General features: G+C 34.8%; 1 protein-coding gene across 3 annotated transcripts in view; it reads left to right on the top strand.

Annotated features, from left to right (window-relative positions):
• CUNH5orf42 (chromosome unknown C5orf42 homolog) overlaps positions 1 to 23,726 on the top strand; it is a 56,796-nt gene that overhangs the window by 485 nt on the left and 32,585 nt on the right. Inside the window, exons 2-26 of one of the 3 annotated variants that reach the window (XM_017823661.1) lie at positions 106 to 258; positions 1,090 to 1,225; positions 1,414 to 1,533; positions 2,411 to 2,640; positions 2,988 to 3,094; positions 4,437 to 4,593; positions 5,370 to 5,473; positions 5,621 to 5,803; positions 5,945 to 5,995; positions 7,204 to 7,450; positions 8,490 to 8,642; positions 9,891 to 10,645; positions 12,159 to 12,343; positions 13,245 to 13,325; positions 14,189 to 14,353; positions 15,064 to 15,237; positions 17,003 to 17,231; positions 17,468 to 17,601; positions 19,186 to 19,403; positions 19,666 to 19,830; positions 20,910 to 21,048; positions 21,459 to 21,568; positions 22,408 to 22,569; positions 22,732 to 22,840; positions 23,197 to 23,503. In XM_017823661.1, coding sequence (XP_017679150.1) covers positions 178 to 258; positions 1,090 to 1,225; positions 1,414 to 1,533; positions 2,411 to 2,640; positions 2,988 to 3,094; positions 4,437 to 4,593; positions 5,370 to 5,473; positions 5,621 to 5,803; positions 5,945 to 5,995; positions 7,204 to 7,450; positions 8,490 to 8,642; positions 9,891 to 10,645; positions 12,159 to 12,343; positions 13,245 to 13,325; positions 14,189 to 14,353; positions 15,064 to 15,237; positions 17,003 to 17,231; positions 17,468 to 17,601; positions 19,186 to 19,403; positions 19,666 to 19,830; positions 20,910 to 21,048; positions 21,459 to 21,568; positions 22,408 to 22,569; positions 22,732 to 22,840; positions 23,197 to 23,503 — 4,502 coding nt within the window. In that variant the 5' untranslated portion in view covers positions 106 to 177. The remainder of the gene's footprint in view (positions 1 to 105; positions 259 to 1,089; positions 1,226 to 1,413; positions 1,534 to 2,410; positions 2,641 to 2,987; positions 3,095 to 4,436; positions 4,594 to 5,369; positions 5,474 to 5,620; positions 5,804 to 5,944; positions 5,996 to 7,203; positions 7,451 to 8,489; positions 8,643 to 9,890; positions 10,646 to 12,158; positions 12,344 to 13,244; positions 13,326 to 14,188; positions 14,354 to 15,063; positions 15,238 to 17,002; positions 17,232 to 17,467; positions 17,602 to 19,185; positions 19,404 to 19,665; positions 19,831 to 20,909; positions 21,049 to 21,458; positions 21,569 to 22,407; positions 22,570 to 22,731; positions 22,841 to 23,196; positions 23,504 to 23,726) is intronic. The other 2 variants (XM_017823663.1, XM_017823662.1) reach the window with 2 other exon arrangements.

Here is a 23,726-nt window from a genome sequence, read left to right as displayed (position 1 = left end):
TGCTGTAGTCAAGAGTTTGCGCCTGGTTTCCTGCCTTCTGCTCCCACTCCAATATAACAGAAACTTCTGGTCCTTTTTTTGTTTGCTTGTTTTTCCTTTCTTCAGATTCTTTATGAATGTGTGAAAGAGCCACTATTTGCCTTTTCTGTATAATGGTTACCTAGAGACTCGATAAGAATGGAGATTAAGCTCGATGTTCTTATCTCTACATCTATCAAGCAAAGAAAACCGTGGCCTCGCATCTCGTGGGTTGGACAGGTAAGTGTAATGAACTTCTATTTAAATAAAATTCTGCTAAGAGTAGGGTTTCTAATTATATAATACTTTGCACTTCCACTTACTTGAGGAGGGTTTAGGTAAAAAAAAGCCTCAGGAAGTGATTTGAATGCATTTTAAGAGTTATTAAAATAAATGGCTTGGGGTTTTATCCTATTGACATGAGCTTGGAGATTCAAGATTTCTCAGAGAAACAATGCAGAGCCTTTTTTTTTTGTTTTCCTTCACAAAAGACCTGTCGCTTATATGCGATTGTTGTTTTGGTGGTTCTAGTTTTTCATAACTTTTTACAATATGTTGTGGGAAACGTGAACAATTTCTTTTTCCCCATTGCATCCTGCATTTGTTGAAAGACATGCTTTCTTAGACTTTTTCAATAAAACAAGAGTAATTTTTTTTCTCATCTGTGATTGGAATTTAAGTAGGTAGTTTTCTGAGGCCAATTCTTTTTTTTTTTTTAATTGGAATCACTGACAAATATCTCACTAAATTAAACACTACAAGATAGATTGCGTCCAATTTTTGTTATCTTTTTAGCACATAGATTTATTTTGAAGAAGTTTTTAATAATGACTGTAAAATTAGCTTGGTAGTTTGAAACCTGTGAATCAAATTCATCTGTAGGTTGATGCTAGATATGATGTTCCGTAAAGCAGATATGCCAAGGAATGAAGTTAGTATGGCAATTGCAGCTCTTAACAAATTTTTTTTTTTTAATATTTACTGTAATATTTTTTATGTGTGCATTATTTTGCAGGCTTGTGTAGAAAATAACATTTTAAAAAATTAAATGCTCTTTTATTCTTTTAACAGGAAAAAGAGGCTATTTTTCTTCTAGATGGTAAACATATAAATGAAATTAACCTGGTATCAGGGAAGACAAGGAAGAAAATCCCTCAGCTGCAGTCATTGTTGAAAAATGTGGTTGTCTTAACAACATCAGGAAACGGTTAAGTATAATATCTCGTGTATTATAAGTTCATTCTATTTTATTTGTATTTGTAACAGTCTAGAAAGAATATCTTAAGGATTTACCAGTTTACTGTCAACTTTAGAACTGTGGCTAAGATGGAAGAGCAGTAATTTAAGTACTTCACAATAATATCCTTCAAAACTTCTCTCCCCCAATGAACACAGCTGCTTGGTTGGCAGGAATACTTACAACAGGAGAGCTCTTTCTTTGGAATAAAGATCGGGACTGTTTGAAAATTGTGCCAGCAATTGAAGAGTCCAGGAAAGTAGTGGCAGCAGCACAAGGTAGATTTTTTACAATTAATCCTGTGAAAAATGGAATAGAAGGAAAGTTGTTTTCTTTTCCTTAAATCTTATTTCATGAGTAAAGCTATATTTTCCCATTGTTTTGCATGTGTATAGTTTGTAAGCTAGCTCAACTTTGGCAAGTGTCTTTTTTGTCATTTGAATGCTACAAGTATTTGTGTTTAGTAATCCCCTTTAAGTAGTAATTAATTTTCAAAAGCTGTAAGTGTATTTTTTAATCGTTAGTTTTTAGCTGTTCGGTTCCTGACTAGGTTATTAATACTTTAGAACAGATGTACATCTGATGTAAACAGTATATGGATAACTTGAAGCTTGTTCTGTAAGTGGGATTTTATGACAAATGCTAGCTGGAGAGAACAAAATAAAGGCACATATTTGCAAACGTAAGTATCAAATATTACCATGTATTGGAAATATCACTGATACCAGCTTGTAAAGTGAGGTATTGTACAAGCAATTCTGCCATTTCAGGGAAGATTAGTGGTGCAATTAGGAGCTAAAGGTAATACACAGTAGAGCACTTACACATTTATTGCTTCTTTTCATGAAAGATGGGTTTCAAGAAAGGCAATCTCAGGAAACATCTCTGATGATTGGGTCTGGTGGGAAAGATAATTCATAACGTGCATAAAAATGGACATCCCTTCTGACATAGCTGCCCAAGGTCTGCTATCACTGGTGAAGCTGGAAATGGAAGATACTTAAGGTGGCAGCTTGGATTTCTTTGATAGACAAGAAAACAGATTTCCTTTCTCTATTGTTTTTCATTCTATGTCTAACAAAGGAACAGAAACTATCATAACACGTTGTTTTGTTTCTTGTTTTTTTGATTTTGTTTTTTTCTTTTTTCCCCCAGAGTGTTTAATGAGGTTGTACTTGTATGTATCTGGAGATGGCAGAAAGGTACTATTAACTACTCCTACAGCATGTGTCTTTTTGTGGGAGAGCACAGAACATGAAAATACATCCTCTTATAAAAACTCTTCTTCTGGGCGTTGGACGCAAATTTTACCTGATAGATCAGTCATGTTGCCTTCTACTGAAGAAAAAGAAGTTGGATTGCATGCTGCTTTCGTACAGAATGAGGTAAAAAATAAGCCCTAAAGCAATCATTTAATTTCCTAATTAAATTAGAGCCAGAGAAGCTATACTGAATTTTGAGAGCAATGGCTGCCCGTTTGGTATTGTGTGTAAACTTAATAGTTCAGGTCATGTTACCTTTAATGACAACATAAGAACAGCCCTACTGGATCAGATCAGAGTTTATCTAGCCTTTTAATATGCTTGCCAGCCCTTACATTTCTGAATGACAACATTATGTTATTTAATCTGAATTGTAGTAGCTATTGATTTAATTGTATAGATAATTAAAGAGAAAATTGTGTGTAATGAGCTTTTTGTGTTCGTTTTGATTGTGTCCTTTTTTCCCACAGATACTGGGTGATTGCTGCTTATGCACTTTCATATTTTACTCTGGGGAGTGTTTGGTGCTCACATTTTTGGTTCTTCGATGGCACGAAAATACCTTTAAACATGTTAGGTAAGTTCGAAGATATCTGGAGTTACAATAGCTTCAGGAGCATTTTAATTATTATTTAGAGCTGGGACTCAGAGCTGTGATTGAACACAGTTATGTCCAATTATCCTGTGGTTACAAGTTCTTACTTATGTTTACATATGTAAGTTCACAGCATACCCTCTGTCAGTTCAAAGCCCTTCTCCCCTGTCCTATAAATGTAATTAATCCTTGTAAAATGTAATTAATGTAACAGCATTTACTTACATATTCCATATTTCATTATTAGCTTACATCTAAATAAAACTGAGTGTATTTATCATTCTTTGTGGGTGGCTATGTATACATACACATCTGTGCACACGTTTTACTGTCAGAGTTTTTTGCATCATGCTAATAGAATGTCTTTTTCCTGTTTTTTTTCCTCTTATTGCTTATGTATCTTATATTTTCTTCTATTTCTTATACTGTGCAGCCATGAATGCCCTGAATACATCTTCCTCTTCTTTATTATGCAGATTTGTGTATCTTATTTGTTTTCTCTTCCCCTTTTCATCTTTTGCTTGGCTGTGAAAGAGTGGGTGTGTTTTTCTCTGGGTTGGGACCATGTATTGAAATAATTATACAACCACGTAAAAATGCAATTGAGCGATTATCTTGAGCATAGATTCCTCTTCCTAAATGAGATACACAAATCTATAAGTTTAAATGGAAATGTCCTCTGCAGGTGTCATTTGAAAAACTTGCTAAAATTTTACCCTAAATGTGACGTGGTACTTTGATGCTGACTTAGTAATGATGTCCTCCTTGATCTAATGTCCACTAGGTTTATCAGTAACATGATAATGTCTTTCAGATAATATAGAAAATTAAATAGAGCATAACATACTCAGTGTAGAAATGTGTATATATATGTAGCAACTGCAGCCTGAAGTCATGACCACATCCAGTAATGGGGCACCAACAACTTCTTCGTTCAGAGCAGCATACTGTTGATTTTCAAGTTCTGAGTATTCTTGTGGATAGTGTTACAAGGTCTGAGAAAGCTGTTCCTGGCTAGAATGCAACTGCCTTAATTATGTCATGCATCTATATCTATTTGAATGTATAGGTATATATCTGTACATATAGCCCAAATTCCTATCCCATAAAAATAATTCTCAATGCTAGGGCATAATGTTTAAACTCATGTAAATACAAAATATTTTTTCATTTGTAAGGCGTTTGAAGAAAAAAAATATTGGTTTTTTTTTGTTGTTTGTGCTTTATATAGTCTTGTCTTGCATGGTTTTTTACTATAATGAATCATCCCATTCAGCATAACAGAGTAACCACTTGGTTTTGTTGTCTTTTTGTTGGTATCCAGTTCTTTGCCATACCAGATCCAGTGGGTACAGCAGACTTGTTCCCTTGTTAACTTGGTTCCTCAGTGTGTGTCTGTAAAGTCAAGAGGAGCTTTGCTATGTGCGTTTGCAAGAGATGGACTTCTGTTTGCAGTAGCTGTTAATCAAGCTGATCCAAAGGTATGGGTGATAGTGCATCATTTAAGCTAATACTGCAGTTTAAATAAAGTGGTAGCAGAATTTAAAAACACAGTTTTAGGATGATTTGTCAGCATTCATGGAGATAGATGGGATTATATTCTCATTGATATCCATAGCTAAAATATTCTACTACAGCTTGTAGTGTTTTGAATGTGGTGTTCAGTTAGAAGTCCACGTAAGCTCCTCTGTCATTTCTAAGCTTCAATAATAAAGAAATTAATTTCAGTTACTGTATTATATCTGCAAAGATTCTTGGTGATTCTCAGTCAAGCCTCAGCCTAATACGTATTGGAGGTGATGTTCCCACTTCATAATGTTATTCCTTCTAACAACTCAAGTTAAATCTTAATGTACTCTTTAGTGCTAACGACGACAGAGAGTATCGACCACCTTATTGGGTGTACTATATTGGAATGATGCAGTCTTTCAGAGCTCCAGCTGTTAATTACTAATAAGGCTACAGAAGAGTGATCTTTTATTGAGTGTTTCAGAAAAAGTTATTTTAATGAGAATATCAAATTATCTATTGAGTATATTATAGTTCTTAATTATATTGCAAATGTAGAATTAGGTATAGAATTTAATAAATACTGTAACAGTAATAAATACTGGAGTGCAATGTCACTTTTGTGTGTAATAACATTTCCATTACATCAAATAGGCTTTTATTTAGTAATAGACTTTGGTTTTTTTGCAATAGTGACATTTTGATACAAACATTTATGTACGTCTTTTCATTTATTTTTTCTTTCTAGGCCACTCAGGTTTTGTTTTTAAACACACTGAATTTTGTTACAGTTTCGGGTAGCCTTAAAGGTTGTAGTAGCAAGAGTAACACAGTCCCATCCAAGTTAATCAGGTCAGTATTCGATGCTGTTTCTGCTGTCGCTGTGAATTTTTTTAGTTTCGTGTTGTAGTTTGTTTGTTTGTTTTATAAATATTCTAACTTTCTGATGCAGAAATATGATGGAGAAAAAAAGTATTTTTTTTTACCTGTCTAATTTAGATCTTACTGGATTGGTGATATGAGTTGGACTCCTGATAGCCTTTTCTTGGCTTGCATGTTAAAACGCGGATCTTTGATTTTATTGACGTGCATGGGTGAATTGCTGACCTTAGTTGCATCTGGCTGCTCTGTAGAATTTGGACCAGCACAGTTTATTCCATTTCATCCACTAATAACATACAGGTAAAAGGATTTGAATGTTTATATGTTTCTGTCTTATGGTCTTACCTTACTTTCTATCATATTTATTATAATTTTACATAAAAGTAATCTTTCAAATTCACTCTCTTGCTTGTCTTCTCAGTATCTGTTTCTCATTCATAGTTCTCTTTCTTGTAATGGGTTTGTCGTGATGAAAGTTGACGTTGTGACAATGTAAGTATACATCCTGTGATTCGCTTTTCGAAAAGTATTTGTATTAGTAATTAAAAGTAGCATGTTTTTGTGATGTAAGAAGAAATTAAATTTACAGAAGTACTAGAAGTGCAAATTTATTTTAATCTGGTGCAATTTCCCTGCTAAGTATTTAATTTTACCTATAGAACTTGATATAAAGTTTCCATATCAGACATTATAAATAACATATTTACATGGACAAAAACTAGTTAGTTTTTAAAATGTTCTTTTGGAGTTCTTCAGATCTAAATTTTGAAATCACGCTGCTGGGTGCATGAGGGAATAGAAGGATCTCTGATAACACTCTTTAGCATAAACTGAAAGTTACAAAAAGTAATGTAGCCCCAATAATTAGAGGAAACAAAATAGAACCTAAAGTTAGATTTTTTTTTTTAAATGCCATCAATTTTGGTTGACTTAAGCCAGATAGTATGTAAATGTAACATCTCATAAAGACGTTCAAAACATTATGATACCTTCTTACATTACCTGGTTGAAAAGTCAGATAATAAAATGTATTAAAATACATGAATTATCTTTATTTATTGAATATATGCAGCTACTTTTTTTTTCAAATAAACACAAACAATAATTTTATACTTGGCAATAATATGTTATGAGGCTAATATTAACACAGCTTTCTGGAACTCATTAAGGAGGGATTTCTCTGAAGGAAAAGACTAAGACCTCTTTTGAAAGTGAAGACTTGTGTGCTGGTATATTTTTCTTTTGAATATCTGAACTGATACTGAAATCCTAAGATTAATATCTTGAGGGATTTTTTGTTTTTTATGTGTGACTTTCTTAGAAGTGACTTCAAGTTTCATTTTCAAGCATTTGTCATACCTAGTAAGAGGTGAATAACAATACATAATATAGAAATTTAAAGTCAAATCATGAAAAAATACAATTCTTAAAATAATAAATGGATACCAAAAGCTGTTTTTATTTTTATTTAAATTAGAAAAAGTTGCTACTGCAACAAAATATTGGCATTTTAATTGGCATTATGGTGTCCATAATGCTCACCCTGCAAAAATTTAGACACTTCCTTAGGATTCTGAGAGGAGTTATTGGGATAGTGGAATACATGGTATTAGATGTTCTTAAGTTATTTCTTCTCTCTTCTGTTCATGGTTATTACATATGAGAATTGCCTCCTAATTTTTGATGTATCTTTATTTTAGACAGCAGCACTCATTTTGTCAAGACTCTGACCAGTCTGCTTCTTCAGATTCTGAACGTGACCTTATGAGACAGAGATTCTCTGTTGCTTCACATTCGAGATTACCCTACCTCATTGTCTCTGATGGATACATGATAACAGTGCTTAGATTTCCTAACAACTTTTCACCATCAGGATTTATAAAATCCCTTTTGCTTGATTCAACCCAACAGCTTGAAAATATCCGTCAGAATTTGCAGAACTTCAAGGTAGAGTTATGAATCAGTAAGCTCTAAGTAAAAAGCTTTATCTGTATGAAAATGTGTGAATTCTAAACCAAGTACCTCAGTTTAGTTTACTGCGATATTTGCTTAAATTTATTTGAATTATAAAGTTGTTTTGAGCATAGTGTTGGTCTGCAAAACAATGAATACACAGTTTTCCTGAAATTTTGTTCCCTTCATGTCTGGATGATATTTCAGTAAAATGTAGTGAAGGGAACAGTCTTAATTGTCCTATGTTACTTTTTCCTGGAACTGCAAGAGAAATAGGGATTTCTGCTTCTATAGAGTTGGTTCAGAGCATTGACAGGCATTATACTACTCTTACCAACTCATCCTTTCAGAATGATGCAAAAAGGATTCTGTAAATCCTATATCTTAGGCTGCTGCTGTTTTGGAGCAGTCAGCAGCAGTCCCAGTGATGCAGTGTGTATGCATCCTGGCAATTAAAGCTTGCTTAAAAGCATTTTTTGTTCATTTCTCCGTGACTTCTAAATTGAGCTAAGTTTGGGAGAAAGGAAACCATTGAAAGAAAAGGTCCTGCAACTGTTGGCAACCATATAAGATATAATAGATATTTAGTTCAGAATTTTTGTGTTTGCTGATGGAATACAATTTCTCTTCCAATTCAGTTTCTGGTTGGAATTTTTGAAGAAGTTATCACGGTATTCGTGCATAAGCTAGAATAGTGAGCAAGGATTTGGGCATTTAAAGAAATATGTTACTAGAATGCAAGAAAACCTTACATACAGGGAAGCTTTTAGGGCCTCTTAGGGATAAAGCAAGCAAATTCTTTCAGTATGAAACAAACTAAAGTTGTCTGGTGCTGAGAGAATTCTGCTTTCCTGAAGCATGGTCAAATGACAGCTTGTTTCTGTGCAATAGATACTTGCAGACCTGTTCTCCCTTTCTGTCTGGGACTTCTGAACTGAAGCTTTTAACAGAAGTAACTAACTTCTTTGACTTATTAAGTGTCTGTCTTGCTCAAGACTGATAATATGTTTTCTGTTATTTTTATTTCTTTCAGTCTAAAGGGAGATCTCAGTGTTTAAGATCACTGTTGTCTTTAAAAGCTAGCCTTTTAAAACAAGTTCAAAACCAAAGTTCCATCTTTTCTGCCCTTCCCAAGTTCCTGGAGAAAGACACAACAGAAATGAGCGAGAAAACTGTGGATTTACTGGTATTTAATAGCATTTTTCCACTTATAATTGTGAAATTATTTAATTTTAATGTATTCTAATTAGAAAGAATGGTGTTTTTTTTCAAATATAGATATATTTGGTCTTATTATATATATTTAAAGTAATTCATTGTTGATTAAATTTTCATTTTTTGTATAGATGTGAGGAATACGATTATTTTTTTTCAACTGATTCTTCTTCAAATGTTTCTATTTTCAAATGTTTTATTTCTTTCAGCAGTGCATTAACTTTTTGAAGAATATGTGCTGGTCTACATGTACCTCAGTTTATTGTATTTTAATAGAACTGTAGAATGTTTTCGGTTGTTAAGGGACCTTAAAGATCGTGTAGTTCCAACAGGAACATGGGCCACCTTCCCCTAGATCAAGTTGCCCAGAGCCCCATCCAGCCTGGCCTTGGGCACTTCCAAGGATGAGGCATCCACAGCTTCTCTGGACAAGTTCTTCCAGTGCCTCACCACCCTCAGAGTAAAGAATTTTTGCCTACCGTCTGATCTGAACCTACCCTCTTTCAGTTTAAAGCCATTCCTTCTTGTCCTCTTGTTTTACATGCCCATGTAAAAAGTCCCTCTCCATCTTTCTTGTTTTACATACTGGAGGTTACTATTAGCTTCACTTCATAATAAAATGTAACATTACACTGTTGGATATACTGGAGCTGTAGAGTATATTAATAAGAACAGTGTTATCCTTAGTAGATAAGATAGTTATAGTTATCCCCAGTTTCAGAGGGTTGTTTCATCAATTCCAAAATTTGTATGTGTCTTTTGGAATAGTGGCCCTGTGATCGTAGTTATTGTGCAGCCTTTCCCAACTCCATTTCTGCATTTCATGTTTTTGTGTTTTAGTTTGTTCTCTGAAGCTTTAGGGCTTTTGTTGAATGGCTTTTATATCTTACAGGAATCTGGAAAAACTCTTTCTCATATTCTGAGCTTAGTGAAAGACGTGGTTTCACTTTCTAGTATAAAATCTACTGGTCTGTTGGCAGTGTAATTTTTTTGGTGTTGTTGTTAGGTAATTTAATTTCTGTCTGCCCAACTATTGCAAATAATCACATTTAATTTGAGATCAAGATGAAACTGCTGTGAATTAAACTTACTAACATTTAAGCAAGTTAATTAAGCATAAAGATTTCATTTGAAAGGCTGACCAAATGGTTATTCCTTGCAGACTGCCCTCTCTCAATAAACTTGACTTATACTGGAGTTTTCTTTCTGTCCGATTTAGGATTATGAAGAAGAATCAGATGATGAAAAGCAGTTTTACAGTAGCTCTCCCAGCTTTCATAACCAAAGAATCCTTTCAGTTGTTGGTAAAGCTGATCAAGGCCACTTAGAATTTGCGTCAATGTTTGATACTATGCATGCAGATGATATTGAAGAGAAAGATAAATCATCGTTGAAACTATATTCCATTCAGAAAAACCTCCTTACTGCCTGGCAGATAGGGGTTTCAAAAAATATGGAAGAGAAGGATACGTTGCTGAATTACACAGTGAACTGCATTATCCATTTTTTCAGCATTGTTCAGTTTGTGAAATGTTCTTTGCTAAACCAGGATGCATCTTTAAACAAGTCTGTGAAGAATACTCAATGGATGCATTGTGTTCTAAAGTATTTTCAGCAGTGTTTGACTGCCTTGTACTGGCATTCAAGAGCCAGTCTAACTGGACATGTGGCAAAACTGACATTAGAAACTTTAAAACTGCTGCTTATACAGCAACAAGATCAGTTGTTCTCAAAAAACCTTTTGGCATGCTTCTGTCTTTTAAAAATGGTTTCTCACACTCTCAGTAGTGTGTGTGTACTACAGTATGAGAATTTTTTTGCATCTTCTAATCGTAATGTTCTTGTGGAACTGGACTCCCTTACTGTGCCTGTTTTCTTAATTCTTGATGACAATACTGCTCAGCAATTCAGCTCACTGAAATCTCTGCTTAGAGAGCCTCCTCGAGTAAACCATGATGCAAAAACAGAAAGAAGGTATGAAAAATCTTTGCATGGGGAAATAAAAATATGCAGGACAACAAGGGGACCTGGCTCACCCAGCATGGGTTTGTGAAAGGCAGATCTTTTCACATGACCAACATGATCTCCTTTTATGACCAGGAGTTCTAATGGTTGAATTCAGTGATCTTAAGGGTGTTTTCCAACCTAAATGATTCTGTATGTTGGAACTAAATTTTATTAGTTACACTGTCATTGCAACATCCCTTTGTTTTTTTTCTGCCTTTTACTCAATGGAAAGGCATGATAATCTGTTAAAGCACGCAGATTAAGCCTCAGACCTATAGATGAATATAGTTAAGTTGTGGTGACTAAACTAATTACTGCAAATTAATTCAGAGATAATTGATGGGTTGACAGCTCACACCAGGTCTGGTAGTGCAGCATCAATCCAGGTATTGTAACTTTGGATGCTTTAACTGCCTCTTGTACTTTCACTCCTTCCCATTTGCGAATTCTATGGAGCAAGAGCCTGCTTATATGTGATATATCAACAATGTCAATTTAGTCAGCAAAGTTTGTATTGATTATGGATGTGGTGCCTCAGAGCAATAGGAAAAAGCCCAGTCTGTGGAAGCTTACTAAACTATGAGAGTTACTTTTTCTTTGAAGATATACACATAAACTTGGAAGACACTTAAACTGAAGTGTGCTATCCAACTATTGGGAAAATGTATTATTGTCACTGGAGTATTTCTGTACTGCAGAACTCAGATGGATCCAAGTGTATTATTCATACAAGCAGGATTTTCCTTTCCAGAGACTTAGAACCAAAGAAGTATTTTAACTCATAAATTTAATTCTACTACAGTAAAACGTGTTTCCTCAATAATCTTAAAATACAATAATGTGTTCATTGCAAATCCGATTGACGAATTTCAGTTGTCTCTGAGAGGATAATCCATGTTTTTGATTAATCGTTATGGAGGAACTGACCACTGTGCCTATGACTGACTCTGTTATGTGTTAATTATGGAACCAATAGTACTTGGGAAGAAGATGCAGAGGTGTTGCAGTTCTTTTTCAAGTCCCTAACAATGTATATTTGCTTGTATCATCAAGCTTATTACATATCTGAGCTGGTGTATCTGTGCTGGACAACAGGGACTTGCCAGCCCTAAAAGCATGCTCTGTAGTCTTGTTTTCCTGTCTTTGCTTTTCTGTGTATACTTTAATTGTATTTTTAATCAGTCGTTATAAGCAAGATACTGATGCCTGTTTTGAGGTTTCTCTGAGATTATTTCATTTCCCCAGTGTTTAGCTAGCAAGAGGATTAATTTTGGGGGTGTTTGGGTGCTTAAAGCAGATTACTGTGTTTAGGCAAATTCGGAAGAATGAATGTTTTTTTCTCCTCATTGTAGTCAAGAAAGTAGTTGATATAATTTAATTTTCAGGTACGCAATGTAAAATACAAGGTAGTAAGAAATAGATGTAAGTAACTTTTTAAATTCTTGCTTAATTTCATAATATTGTACTTCTTGAACTACAGGTTGATTGTACTATGGAGATTATTATATAAGAAAGCAGTTTGGTATCAGGTGCAGCTGAAAAGAAAAGTGAACAAGAATGTAGAAGAAGCTTCTGTTGTCTCATTGCTTATAAGTCATATACAAGCAACCCTCCAGTCTTCAAAAGTGACGTTAGAACAACATCTGAAGATTAATTCTGTATCTGGTTAGTACAAATGTTAGGTAGTTGCATAGTCAACTAAATACTAGGAAAATTAGGTCTATCTTAATGACAATCAATAACTGACTACCAGATTTAAAAAAAGTTAATAGTTGTACTTTTCTTAGAATTCTTGTCAGAATTCTGTCTTTAATACTTAATGTCCTGGTACACCTGTAGTTTGTAGATAATCTTTAGAGCTTGTTGAGCAAAATAAAAAGAATACGTTGACTTCAGTTTGCTTTGAGCCATGTCCTAAAGAACCTGAATGTAAGATTTGAATTCTGATCTCCTTTGAATTGTGTTGTTTCCTCTGAAGTGAATGGGCATCACAATGTGTTTCTTATTGGATTTTTGTGTTTATTCCATGTGATCATTGTGGGTACGACCATGTTGTGTATACAAATGTAGTCAGCCTCAACTAAGCATCTAAATTAGTGTAACCTAAGGTAATAGACTTAATCTATCATATTTATTTTGCAGTCTATAGCTGTAGCCTAATGTCTTACACATTACTGTCCTATGTTCTATCTTCCTTTTCACTTCTACACTGCCAAGCCCAGCTTCCCATTTATGTCTCCCACCACAATACTGTTTCATCTCCATATTCCTAATCTCTCTCCCTTAAATGACACTCCTAGATTCCCTTCCAACGTCACTCCAATACGATACATTAGCTCCTCCTGGAGAGGAGCTAATATATCACCTGTCCTGGGGAGGGGTATTCAAAGTAATCTTTGCTCATATGCTCAAAACTTAGATTTAACTGTGAGAATAGGAATTCGCTAGAGTCTCACATATTTTACTCTGCTTTTCATAAATCTCTAATACTGAAGTGCATGTGTGTTTGCATATGTAAAAGTAACCATGTAGAGCTTTTAATTTGTTACATATGTGACTTTTATAGGTGAGGAGCAATTCCTTTTAGGCTCCTACAGAGAATCTGTTGACACTTGGAAAAGGTCTCTTTGTGAAACCAAGGCAAAAGGTAGGGGATAAAATCTTTCTTGGGGGTAAATTGTATAATCGCTTTATGTAGTTACTTGTGACTCCATTTACCCTTCAAAAAAAAAAAAAAAGGGTGAGAAACAAAAAGAATGCACATTTGAAATTAAGCTGGGATTTGAATAGAGACCAGTCAAAACTTAAGTCTGGTTGATATCTGAGAAAATTCTGTGCATTTCTGTTTTAGTATCAAAGCTGTCTTGTGTTTACGATGTACTTGGTACAGAAAAGCTCTAGATATATTTGTGAGTAAGAAAGAGACAATGAAAAACAGATGAAAAAAAATCAATTCCTTTAGTAGCTGTAAAATGAAAAGACTTAGTGTTTGGAAAGTGACAAAATAAAACCTGTGGCAGGAAATTTTTTAGGAGTTGATTTGAAGTGGACATACCAGTGTCTCTTTCCAGGCATCAGGAGAAAATTTTTTTTTGGTCATTATGATGAGGAATAGCTCATTGAGAAAAATATTCAGAATATTGAAAGCTTGGTGGATGTCTAAGCAATTTCATTGTGGTTTAGGCATTCCTTCTTTGAAGGCTGAACTCCCTTAAGCTCTCTTGTCTTTGTCTGTGTCTTAACAGTTATGCACAGTATTATTTTGAAAACTACTGTATCTCTAGAAGTAAAAATGTTGTGGATGAGCATTAACTTACTAATTACTTAGAGGCTGTAGAAAGATCATATCCTAAAATAGCTGTTCCTGATTTCTACTTCTTCAAGTGTATGTTTATGTAGATATGTTTCTGGAGAGGGAAGAGCTAGTATTTTCACTCACTGCATCTGATTTTGTGTTTATTGTTTCTTTTCCAACTGGACTTCTGCCCTATTTTTTATCTTTTAATACAGGAGGAAAAAGAACATGTTTTCTTCAGACTAGATATTATCTTTCAATATTATTTTGCCACCTGTATCAGTATAACTTGTGTGAAGCTCAGGGACTCTGTGATCATTTAGTAGGAGAGATTCTAAGGCGATCACACCTTTCAACAAGTCAGATGGAAAAATTTTCTGGTATGTTTATATTGCCTAAAAGGCTGATAAGGTATGTTGACACTGTTTGAATAACCCAGTGTCTAATTTCTATGCCATCACACACACACTTGACAGCATACTTTTCTCTTTACGCTGGACTGAAATCTTTTTTCAGTAACTTCCAAGATCTTTTTCTGATTCTCAGATGATCTTTCAGCAGCACTTGTTGGAATATGTGCTTAGACAACTTTCATTGTATAATTAATAGTGAAAGCAATATTTTAGACTCAAATCTCCTCAAGAAAAGACTTTGGATAATAAGAATAAGGGGGAAATTATGTGATTTTGTTTTGTATTCATTTAGTATTTTTTATGATACAACATGATAAAATAGTGGATTTTATTTTGGTCATCAATACTAAGTTAACAGTGAGGTGGTTTTGCAGATGATTGTAAATTTTGTTTCTATTAAGTCTGAATCTAAGTGAAATCTAAATTTCCAAATTTAAACAAGTGAGGTTTTGACCCAGCGCTACTCTAAATACTAGAGGTCCATCTCCAGCCATTAAAAATCTGTAATAAAACTCTTCTAGTATTAGTATAAGGTGTAATTAGTGTAAGTTCTGAAAGCTTATCAAGAAATTAAATAAGTTTGCTTGCTTTAAAGAAATGTTTTATAACAGAATTAAACAATTTTAGCATTAAAATGTAAAATCATTTTCCTCATAATGTTTTATGTGTTTTTTTAGATACCAAGTATTTTCAGCATGAACTATGGATGGTAACCAGCATTCATACTGAGACTGCCATGGCTGTGATTAGGTCCATGGCACGATTCATGGCTGCTTATTTCACAAATCAGCTGCTCTATATCTTTCCCCCACACAGTGTTGACATCCTGCATCCACTTCACATCAAACAAGGTATTTTCTCTAAAAGCAGTTTAATTTGCCTAAATCTTGATAATTTTTTACATGTATATCAATGCTGTCTGTTATGCTTTAACTTGATCATCATGTTAGCTTTTCCCCGAGTACAAAACTGGCTCAGTGAGCACTTCCTCCAGCTCCCTCAGTACCCTTGGGTGGATTCCATCCAGCTCCATAGATCTGTGTGTCTCTTAAGTGGTGTAGTAGGTCACTGAGCATTTTCACTTGGATTGTGGAGGCTTCATTCTGCTCCCTGTTCCTGCATTCCACCTAAGGGGGCTCAGTACCTGGGGAACAACTGGTCTTACTGTTAAAGACTCATGCAGGGAAGGCAATTAAGTGTGTCAGCCTTTTTATCATCCTTTGTCACAATTATGCCTAAAGATCTGGCGCTGACTGACTTTGATCCTCCTAAAAGTGAGAAAAAAGGAGGGCTTAACAAATAGTTGAATTGGATCTGATATGCTGTGACCCAAACTGAAAAGCCAGAAATGAGTGTTTTTTGCTTATCTAACAGTCAAGCTCTTGGAATCCAAGAGGCTTCAGACACTGTATTGTCAAAACAAGTGGGAATGCCAAATCAGTTTGTTGTTGAACTCAAGTAGTACTTGAGTTTAAGTCCTGCTTTTCAGCTTTTTTATGAGAAGTAATATTTATCATAGTATGTGGTTTATGTGTTTTCTGGAAGAGATTCTGTTTAAAGATTTCCCTTGTTAGGAAACTTGTGGATTCAGTATTAATTTTTTCCATGGGAATGTAGATTTATTTGGAGGTATTTTAAGTACTCTACAGGTAGGTCGATATTATAACACCAGAAACTTTTTAACAGTATTAACTTATTTTGATTGATTATGTTTTCTGTAGTCTATTTGAATACATTGACTATTTTTAATGTTTCTGTACTACAGAAACTATGCAGTGGTATATATTTCTTTCTTCGTGATCTTTTAGATGTTTTAATTGGGCAGCTTTCCAGATGAAAACTACAAAATAAGACCTTGATTTTAATACTTCCATTAGGCAAAGATCCATGTATGTGTTGAGGCAGTCTTGGTAAAATTATGTAGCACAAACTGGGTTAGTGTGAATATCACTCTAAATAATACCATTTTCTGAGCAGTAAACAGAAACTGTGAGAGAAGCAAATAGCTCCTTAGAATTCATGTTGATCAGCACCTCTCCAGGCGAACCAGTATGTAAAACCTTGAAAAACAATTCTTAATCTACAGAAAAAAGGAAAAACTAAACTTGTATGAAACTTGTCTCTATATACTCTCCTAAAATCAAAGAACCACAGAGCGTTATTGAACATTCTTTCTCTAAAATGCATTTTAGCATTCTATCTTCTGCAGTAAAGCAATGCAGTGAGTACAAACAACATGGATATACTAGGAAAACTCTCCGAATTTCCATTTATCTTGGGTGTACTCTCTGGTATATCCTAGGCATATGTAGCCTATTTGCAAATGGTCTAACAGTACAATTAAGTCTTTAAAGTAAGAAAAACTCATAAGTTTTGCACTTGTTTGCATATCCCACATTATTAAGCAGAAAAATAGGCTATTCTGAACTCATTATTATGTCGTATCATAAGCTGCATCTGTCTGCTGCAGATAAACTCCATAGTGAGGCCCTAAAAGTAAAGAGCAATTGTACACTGAAATCAATCCAAAAGCAACGTGAACAAATGAATTCTAGATTATTCATATGATAGCACGCAGTTTCATATAAACTTTAAAACGTGTTTTTTGTTTTACAGACTTACCTCCTCGTGTTATTCCGCTGCAACACTGTTTGGTTGCCAGAGCTGTCAGGGAACAGAACCTTTCATCTGTGTGGACAGCTGAATATGCTCTTGATTTGTTCTTTATTGGTGGACTCATCCCAGAAGCTGTGTGGTTAGCACACACACTTGGGGACTGGAAACTGTCTGTTTCAATTGGTCTGGCTTACCAGCTGTATTGTCAGAACTCTGATGGATTTTCAAGGTAAATTTAAGTTTGGAATTAGTATGTTATATTTTGTTATGAGTTATCTGCATGAAGTTCTTTGTGACATGGACATCCTTTCCTCAAAAATTCGTATTCCCAGACTCCTGCTAGGTGTAGGACTTAATATGTTATGATTAGTTATTTTGGCTGAAATATTCATTTAAGGGACCTTCACTGCATTATGTATGGCTATTACTTTGTTATTCATGAGCAGTTTCTTGTTATACTTTCAGACTGAAAAACACAGAACATCACCTGCCTTTAGACCTATCACCAATGCAGACTTTTCAGGAGAAGTTACAGTCTTTTTTAGGGCAGCCAATAACTTCTGAAACATCAGGACATATTAAATACAAGAAGTTTACAGGTACTTAAAATTAAAAATTATTGTGGTTATTTTTCGTGTTATTTGATTACTGTGTTATACTCTTCCTTAGAAAGAAACAATTGCCTCATCTTCTCCAATGTGCCTATTACTGTTACAGTATAGGAATTTGGGTTTTGGCTTTGATCAATCCAGGAATGGAGTCTATACTGTCCTAACCCTAATTGGACTATATGTGGTATTAACTTGTTTGGAAGAAAACTGAAGCTTCATTAGAACAAGCTAAAAAAGCAAATGTATGAGCAGTATGTAAGGTATCATCACACTTAAAATTAGCTATGTGAAGGCGTATAGTTTTGGTTTTCCTCTCTGTCAAAGGGGATAGGGCTGGTGTCTCATAGCCTGGCACCTCCGTGTCCCCAGGTCCAGCAGCTAGCAAGGCTGAGAGTGGGTTCCCAGTAGGCACATACACAAACACACATCCCATCATGAACCTTGTGCGATCCAAAAAGCTCTTCCTCTGCATTCTGTAGTATGTCCTATCCTTCTTGACAGTAATCTCTCTCAAGCCAAGAGGTACTAAAGGGAGCCTCTCCCATTGGCTCGTCCTGATAGGTTTCATAACTGGACCTTGGGGCTGATGGCTCTCCTGGGAAAAACCTGGACAGGTGTCCATTTCTCTGAGTACATAATTTGTTGCTGTGCATCTCTGGGCATGTGGAGATAAGCCTTTGGGCTGATTTTTCTACTCTGAGTAGATGGGTCTAGGGTACTATTCAATCTCTGTGCTCCTTTGTATGTGTGTATATGAGATTTTTATCATATAACCTAATTTAATATTTTACTGCTAAAATTCACAAAATTAGTCAAATCAACCTGTCCTTATGTACATTTTACAGAAAGTTTACTGTCAAGATCTCCATTTCTTACTCTCTTTTTGTGTGTTTTAAAACCACATTTCAAGTTCCTGTCAGCAGGTGGATGTTAATTAATCTTTTTCTAACATTATGTACATTCTTCTTTTGTACTCATTTCCAGGGATTTTGTTTCAGATAGACGCATACACAAATATGTGCTGTATGTAACAATCTATAAGTATGATAAGGACTTGGAAAGATTTACTTCAAGACTAGCAGGAGGAGTAGAAATGCAAGTAGAGCAGTATGATTCTCTGTGAATTTCATGAACCAGTTAATGATATATGTTAAATGTCCTGCTGCCTCTAGGAGGTGAGGTAAAGATGTACTAATATGTAGAAGAGATCCAACAAAAGAGATCCTTGATCTTTGTGCTTACTGATAAAGGAGTTGTTTTAGTCATTATTAATAGTGTACGTAGTTTATGCCTGCTTGGTAAGAATGATTTGCTAGACTTTTATTCCAACCAAATGCCTGGCTGAACTGTTCTCTATCTAGAAAAGCAATAGCTTCCCCGTTAATAGGGAAAATTTAAAATTAAGAATTGAATACTATTTTCAACTGTGAGAGATCTTATCATAAAGCAAGTAGGCGAAATCTATGATTGTAATAGATTAGTGCAAATTCTGAGAACATAGCCTCATATCAAAATGAAGGCCCATGTATTCAGTCAATTAATTTTTTGTTTTCTGTGCTTAATATTTTATAGATCCCATTGAAGAGGAAGATGCAGATGTTCTTTATAGTTCAATACAAGAACTACTGAAAGCAGCTGTTATGGCAGATGCTGATATTCTCTCAGAGACGTTTCAGCTGTTGATGGATTCTGCCAAGGATGTCAGCAGAAAATTGTATGGTTTGGTTCCAGTTGGGCTCTATCTTCCAGCGCCACCATTATACTGTCCTCAGCCAGCTTCCCTCAGTGAAGTAAGCATGTGTGATACAAGTTTCTTGGGTCTTTGTTTGAATGTATTTATGAAGTGATCATGATCTTTGTTCTGGTTCCTTTCAGCTCATTTTTCTGTTTTTTTCCCATGTCTGTTCATTTACTTGACTAACACTATAGTGATAAGTAAGTAGGTGTGCCTCTATGCTGTAAAGAAGAAGGGAAATACTTTTAGGGACTAAAACAGCATTTAGGTATATGTCCTTTCTAATTTTGTGGTTTGTTTGTTTTTTCATTATTCAGGAAGATGGCAATGACAGTCTTTTAAAAATGGAGAGAGAAATTCGTCAGAAAGTGTCAGGAGTTCTTCAACGAATTATGTTGCTCTTCCGGGCTGCTCATTGTTCTTGCCCTGCAGCACAGTGGTATATTACACAACTGAAGCAGGCAAGAAAAGTTATGCAGAAGGTAAGAATTTAAATTTTTTTTGTTAATAACTTCATATTTAATAGCTTTTTAATAACATTCATATTTCATTGTAAATATTACTGACAAGCTTGCAGTTGTATTGCAGAAGCATTCAGTCTCACCTGGGCTTTGATGTCATGTTTTTTTACATGTCATCTAGTTTTACACTCCATGTTCTTTTTTTTTTTTTTTTAAGGAAACCAGAACTTAAAGATATCGGGTATCTAATTCATAAAGTGTTTCCTTCTGTGTGTCTTTCTATATCTACTTGGTAAAATTCTTTTCTTCTCAATTTGAAAAGAGCAAGCAACCTTTAATTGGGAGTTATAGCTATTAGCTGGAAGCATGTTCCAGTTCACTTAGGGCTGAATACGTAGCAGAGAAGGTAATGCTCACTTCAGGTAAAGGGGTCACCTTATTGCACAGAATTTATAGGATATCATTCTACTATTGTGCAATTTCTTTGTGCAGAAGCAAGATCGGAATATATTGATTAAAATTTTTTGTGTACAGTCAGGTTTTTCTTAGGTAATTTTTACACAGCTGCTTAAAGAAGGTTGACTTACCCACAGAAGGGAATGTGTGCGACTCAACCTCCTGCATCAGCATTAATGCGGTGATCCAGATCAGGAATGGTCTGACTGACAAATAATTCCTTCTCTTTGCTCATTGCATGGTCATGTGCTTAATGCTGGCACAGGAAGGTGATCAGATGTCCCAGCTGAAACTGGAGGGAAAACTAGTCTGCCTTGGCAACAGCAACGTGGACTGTATTGGATTAATCTGGTTTCTTGATTGTGATCTTTGTTGTTCTTATACTTGGTTACTCCTGTGTTTCATGGTAATCGTGAGTACTATTCAAACAAAAGCATTTTTGTGCCATAGCTCATACTAAACATATTTCTGTAAAACAATTTTCAGAATAGTGATTTGAAGAAAATGGAAAGCAAGCTTAAGGGAATTTACTGTTATTCTGCTAATAACTGAGAGGCTGTGCATTTAGCAGTGATACATATAAAATGTCAACTGATTTTTATTTCCATTTTGATTATTTATTTCTTTATTTTTACTGTCTGTAGATTCGAATGAAAGGATCTCTTCCTTTGCTGAGTCCGTTCCCAGAGACTTTGCTTCGTTACTGCGATTTCTGCACTGTTTTGTGTGGAACTACATCTTCTGAACCCCATCAGTTTGATGATATTACCTGTAAAATTTTAGGTCTGTATGCAATAACATAGAATAACTTAGAGCTAGAAAAAAGAAAACCAGGGAAAATCTGCAGGTGCAAATAAGTTCTTATTAGCTTGAAATGGTATATTGCAGTATGTGCAGAAAGACATTCCTTTTCCAGGTTTTATGGTAGTTGTCGAAACTCTTACTCTGAAATGTGCTCTTCTGGATTTGGGGTGGGGGAAACATGTTACAGACCTGACAGGTGTGAGAGAAAATGAAGTTGGACTGAAGAGTTCTAGCTGCAGAACAATATTGAAAAATCCAGAATGAGTAATGCTTTTTTCTAAAACTACTTTTAGGATAATGTGAATTACTTTCTTGTAGCTAAAAATTCCAAGCTATTCTATTTAACATATTTAAATAGCATCTCACCGTATCTCATATTTGTGTTGTAGGTGGGTTCAGAGAGTTATGTGCATTATGTTGGATGTTTCATGTTCGTGAAAAATTGTCTGACAACTGTAGGCAGTACCAAGCTGCAAGGGAAAATATTAGCAATATGCAGGTAATTATATTAGTAATACAGTAAAAATACATTTTAGTTGCATGAAGCTATGAGAAGGATTCTAAAGGTCTACTGTATATTTCTGTGAGAACTTCTATTTGCTTAACAGGACAAAATGAGCACAGTGCTACAAGGTGCAGCATGTATATGATGCTACAGAATAGTGCTATCCATATGAACTCCATCTTCCTAACAGTATTTCTGTTGGGCTTTTGCTTGGTATTTAACTGAGATAATTGAAGAGATGCTGCCACAAGAGAAATATTTATTACACTTGGTGTCTTCTTAAATATTTACTTCCTGGTTTGGGGTTTTTTTGCCATCAGGTTAAGATATTTTGGGTATTTCCTTACTAATGTATATTTAATACACCAAAAATGGCATTAAGTATGGTGTTAAATATATGTGGTTTTCAAAAAGAATAATAATCTTAATTGTCTTGATCCCAAGAAAGAATTTATGATCACCTTAAATCACAGTAAAATTATTTAGTGGTAGTTCAGTATTTTTAGTCTGTTACATCTAGTTTAGTCAAACTCTCAAGTTTTACTCTAAATGACTGCAAACAGACTCTTCAGCAGTGTTAATGGAATTATTTCCTAAGGTGGTTTAAAAAAAGCTCTTTTTTTTTTCCATCCTTTTTTTTTTAATGTACATTATGATTGACTACAACCTTGATTTGTCTTCTGGCATCATACACTTCTGTGCTTGGCAGTTAAGTTAGAGATGTTTATTTTTTATTGGCTAGGGAAGAAGCATTACCATTTGCAATGTATGAATAATTTTGCCGAAATATATTGTCCATATAAATCAATGTTTCTGGCAATTTTTTTTTTTAGGATCTGAAGAAGAATGAACATGATGCCTCCACAGTTGAGCATTGTCTGAATGCAGTGGGATGGGCTTGTCGAATGCTTCCTTTCTGCAGGTTCATGAATGTTGAAGAATTAGTTCAAGATGTAATTTTGAGTCTGCTTGGAGAATTGCCACCAACGAAAAAGGTAGAAGAAATTAAAGCTAGAATAAAAGCAGTAAAAATTATCACAAATGTTTCTTCTCCAGGGAAAAGCTACTGGTCAGGTTTTCTAGTGGTGAAAGTTCTGTGGGAATAGATACTCTTACTTGTATGTTGGCTACTGAAAAAGATGTGGTTTTCTGTGCAGGTGGCAGAGATTTTTGTAAAAGCATTTCCTAATCCTGAAGATATAAGGGTTCCACTAAGAGATAAATATAATGCACTTCAACAGCGACTCAGGCACAGTGTTGTTAAAGGTAATGTTCATCCTTCTTCAGGAAATATTAAACAAACTTTCTTTTTTGTCTTACTTATTAACAGAGTATTATTGTGACATAACCTTCTTTCATACGCCATGTAAAACAATTACTGTAGTTTTTAGTTAGACAACTTTGAGTTTTGTGACAAATTGTGTGTTTTCTTTCTGATACATCTATACCAATTACAGAGTGTCATGACTTTGAAGTTTTTGGTGTTTCTTCACTTTATCATAGTTTCTTTCTGTATTTCTAAATGGCTATAATTTATTATTTTAATTTAAAGCTAATTCATTTCTCAGTTTGAGAGACTAATTGAAAACTGCAAATTTAAAAATTGGTTTTCTTTCTTTCAGTAGGTCCTGAAAATGAAGAAATTATGTCTGTTATTCAGGCTGCTGAAGAAGCGAGAAAGAAGGCTTTGAAACGTGTAATAAGGAACATAGGCCCTATAGAAATTAATATTTGGGAGCCAGCGGAAGAGGAAGCAGCAGATGATAAGGAACACTGTTATGACAGGTTCTCAATAGGCACTAGTCTAAGCACAAGCACACTTACTGATCTTGGGAATCTTCAGGTATACACTGATGCTGACACACCAGATACACTTTCTGATGCTTTGTGTACTGAAGAAATAAGAGCTCAAACGCCTTCATTCCAAAGGTAGGAAGAAGTTGCAGCAGGAAGCTATCAGTTTAAATTGAGAGGTGGGGGCGGGGGGAAGGAAAAAAAATAAGTTGTATCCTGCTGATCAAGTAATCTTTTCACCAAACAGGATAATTGCCACTTCGAGTGATTTAAAGAATCACAAATTTACCAAATTAGAGAACTGCTAATGTTATATCAGTTAGTAAGTTATTCAATATGTTATTGAAGTGCAAGTTAT

This window comes from Lepidothrix coronata, unplaced genomic scaffold (genome assembly GCF_001604755.1).
Source record: "Lepidothrix coronata isolate B3197 unplaced genomic scaffold, Lepidothrix_coronata-1.0 Scaffold104, whole genome shotgun sequence".
NCBI classification, from domain to species: Eukaryota; Metazoa; Chordata; class Aves; order Passeriformes; family Pipridae; genus Lepidothrix; species Lepidothrix coronata.
Note: the sequence above shows the minus strand (reverse complement) of the source record. Positions and strands in the feature narration are given on the sequence as shown.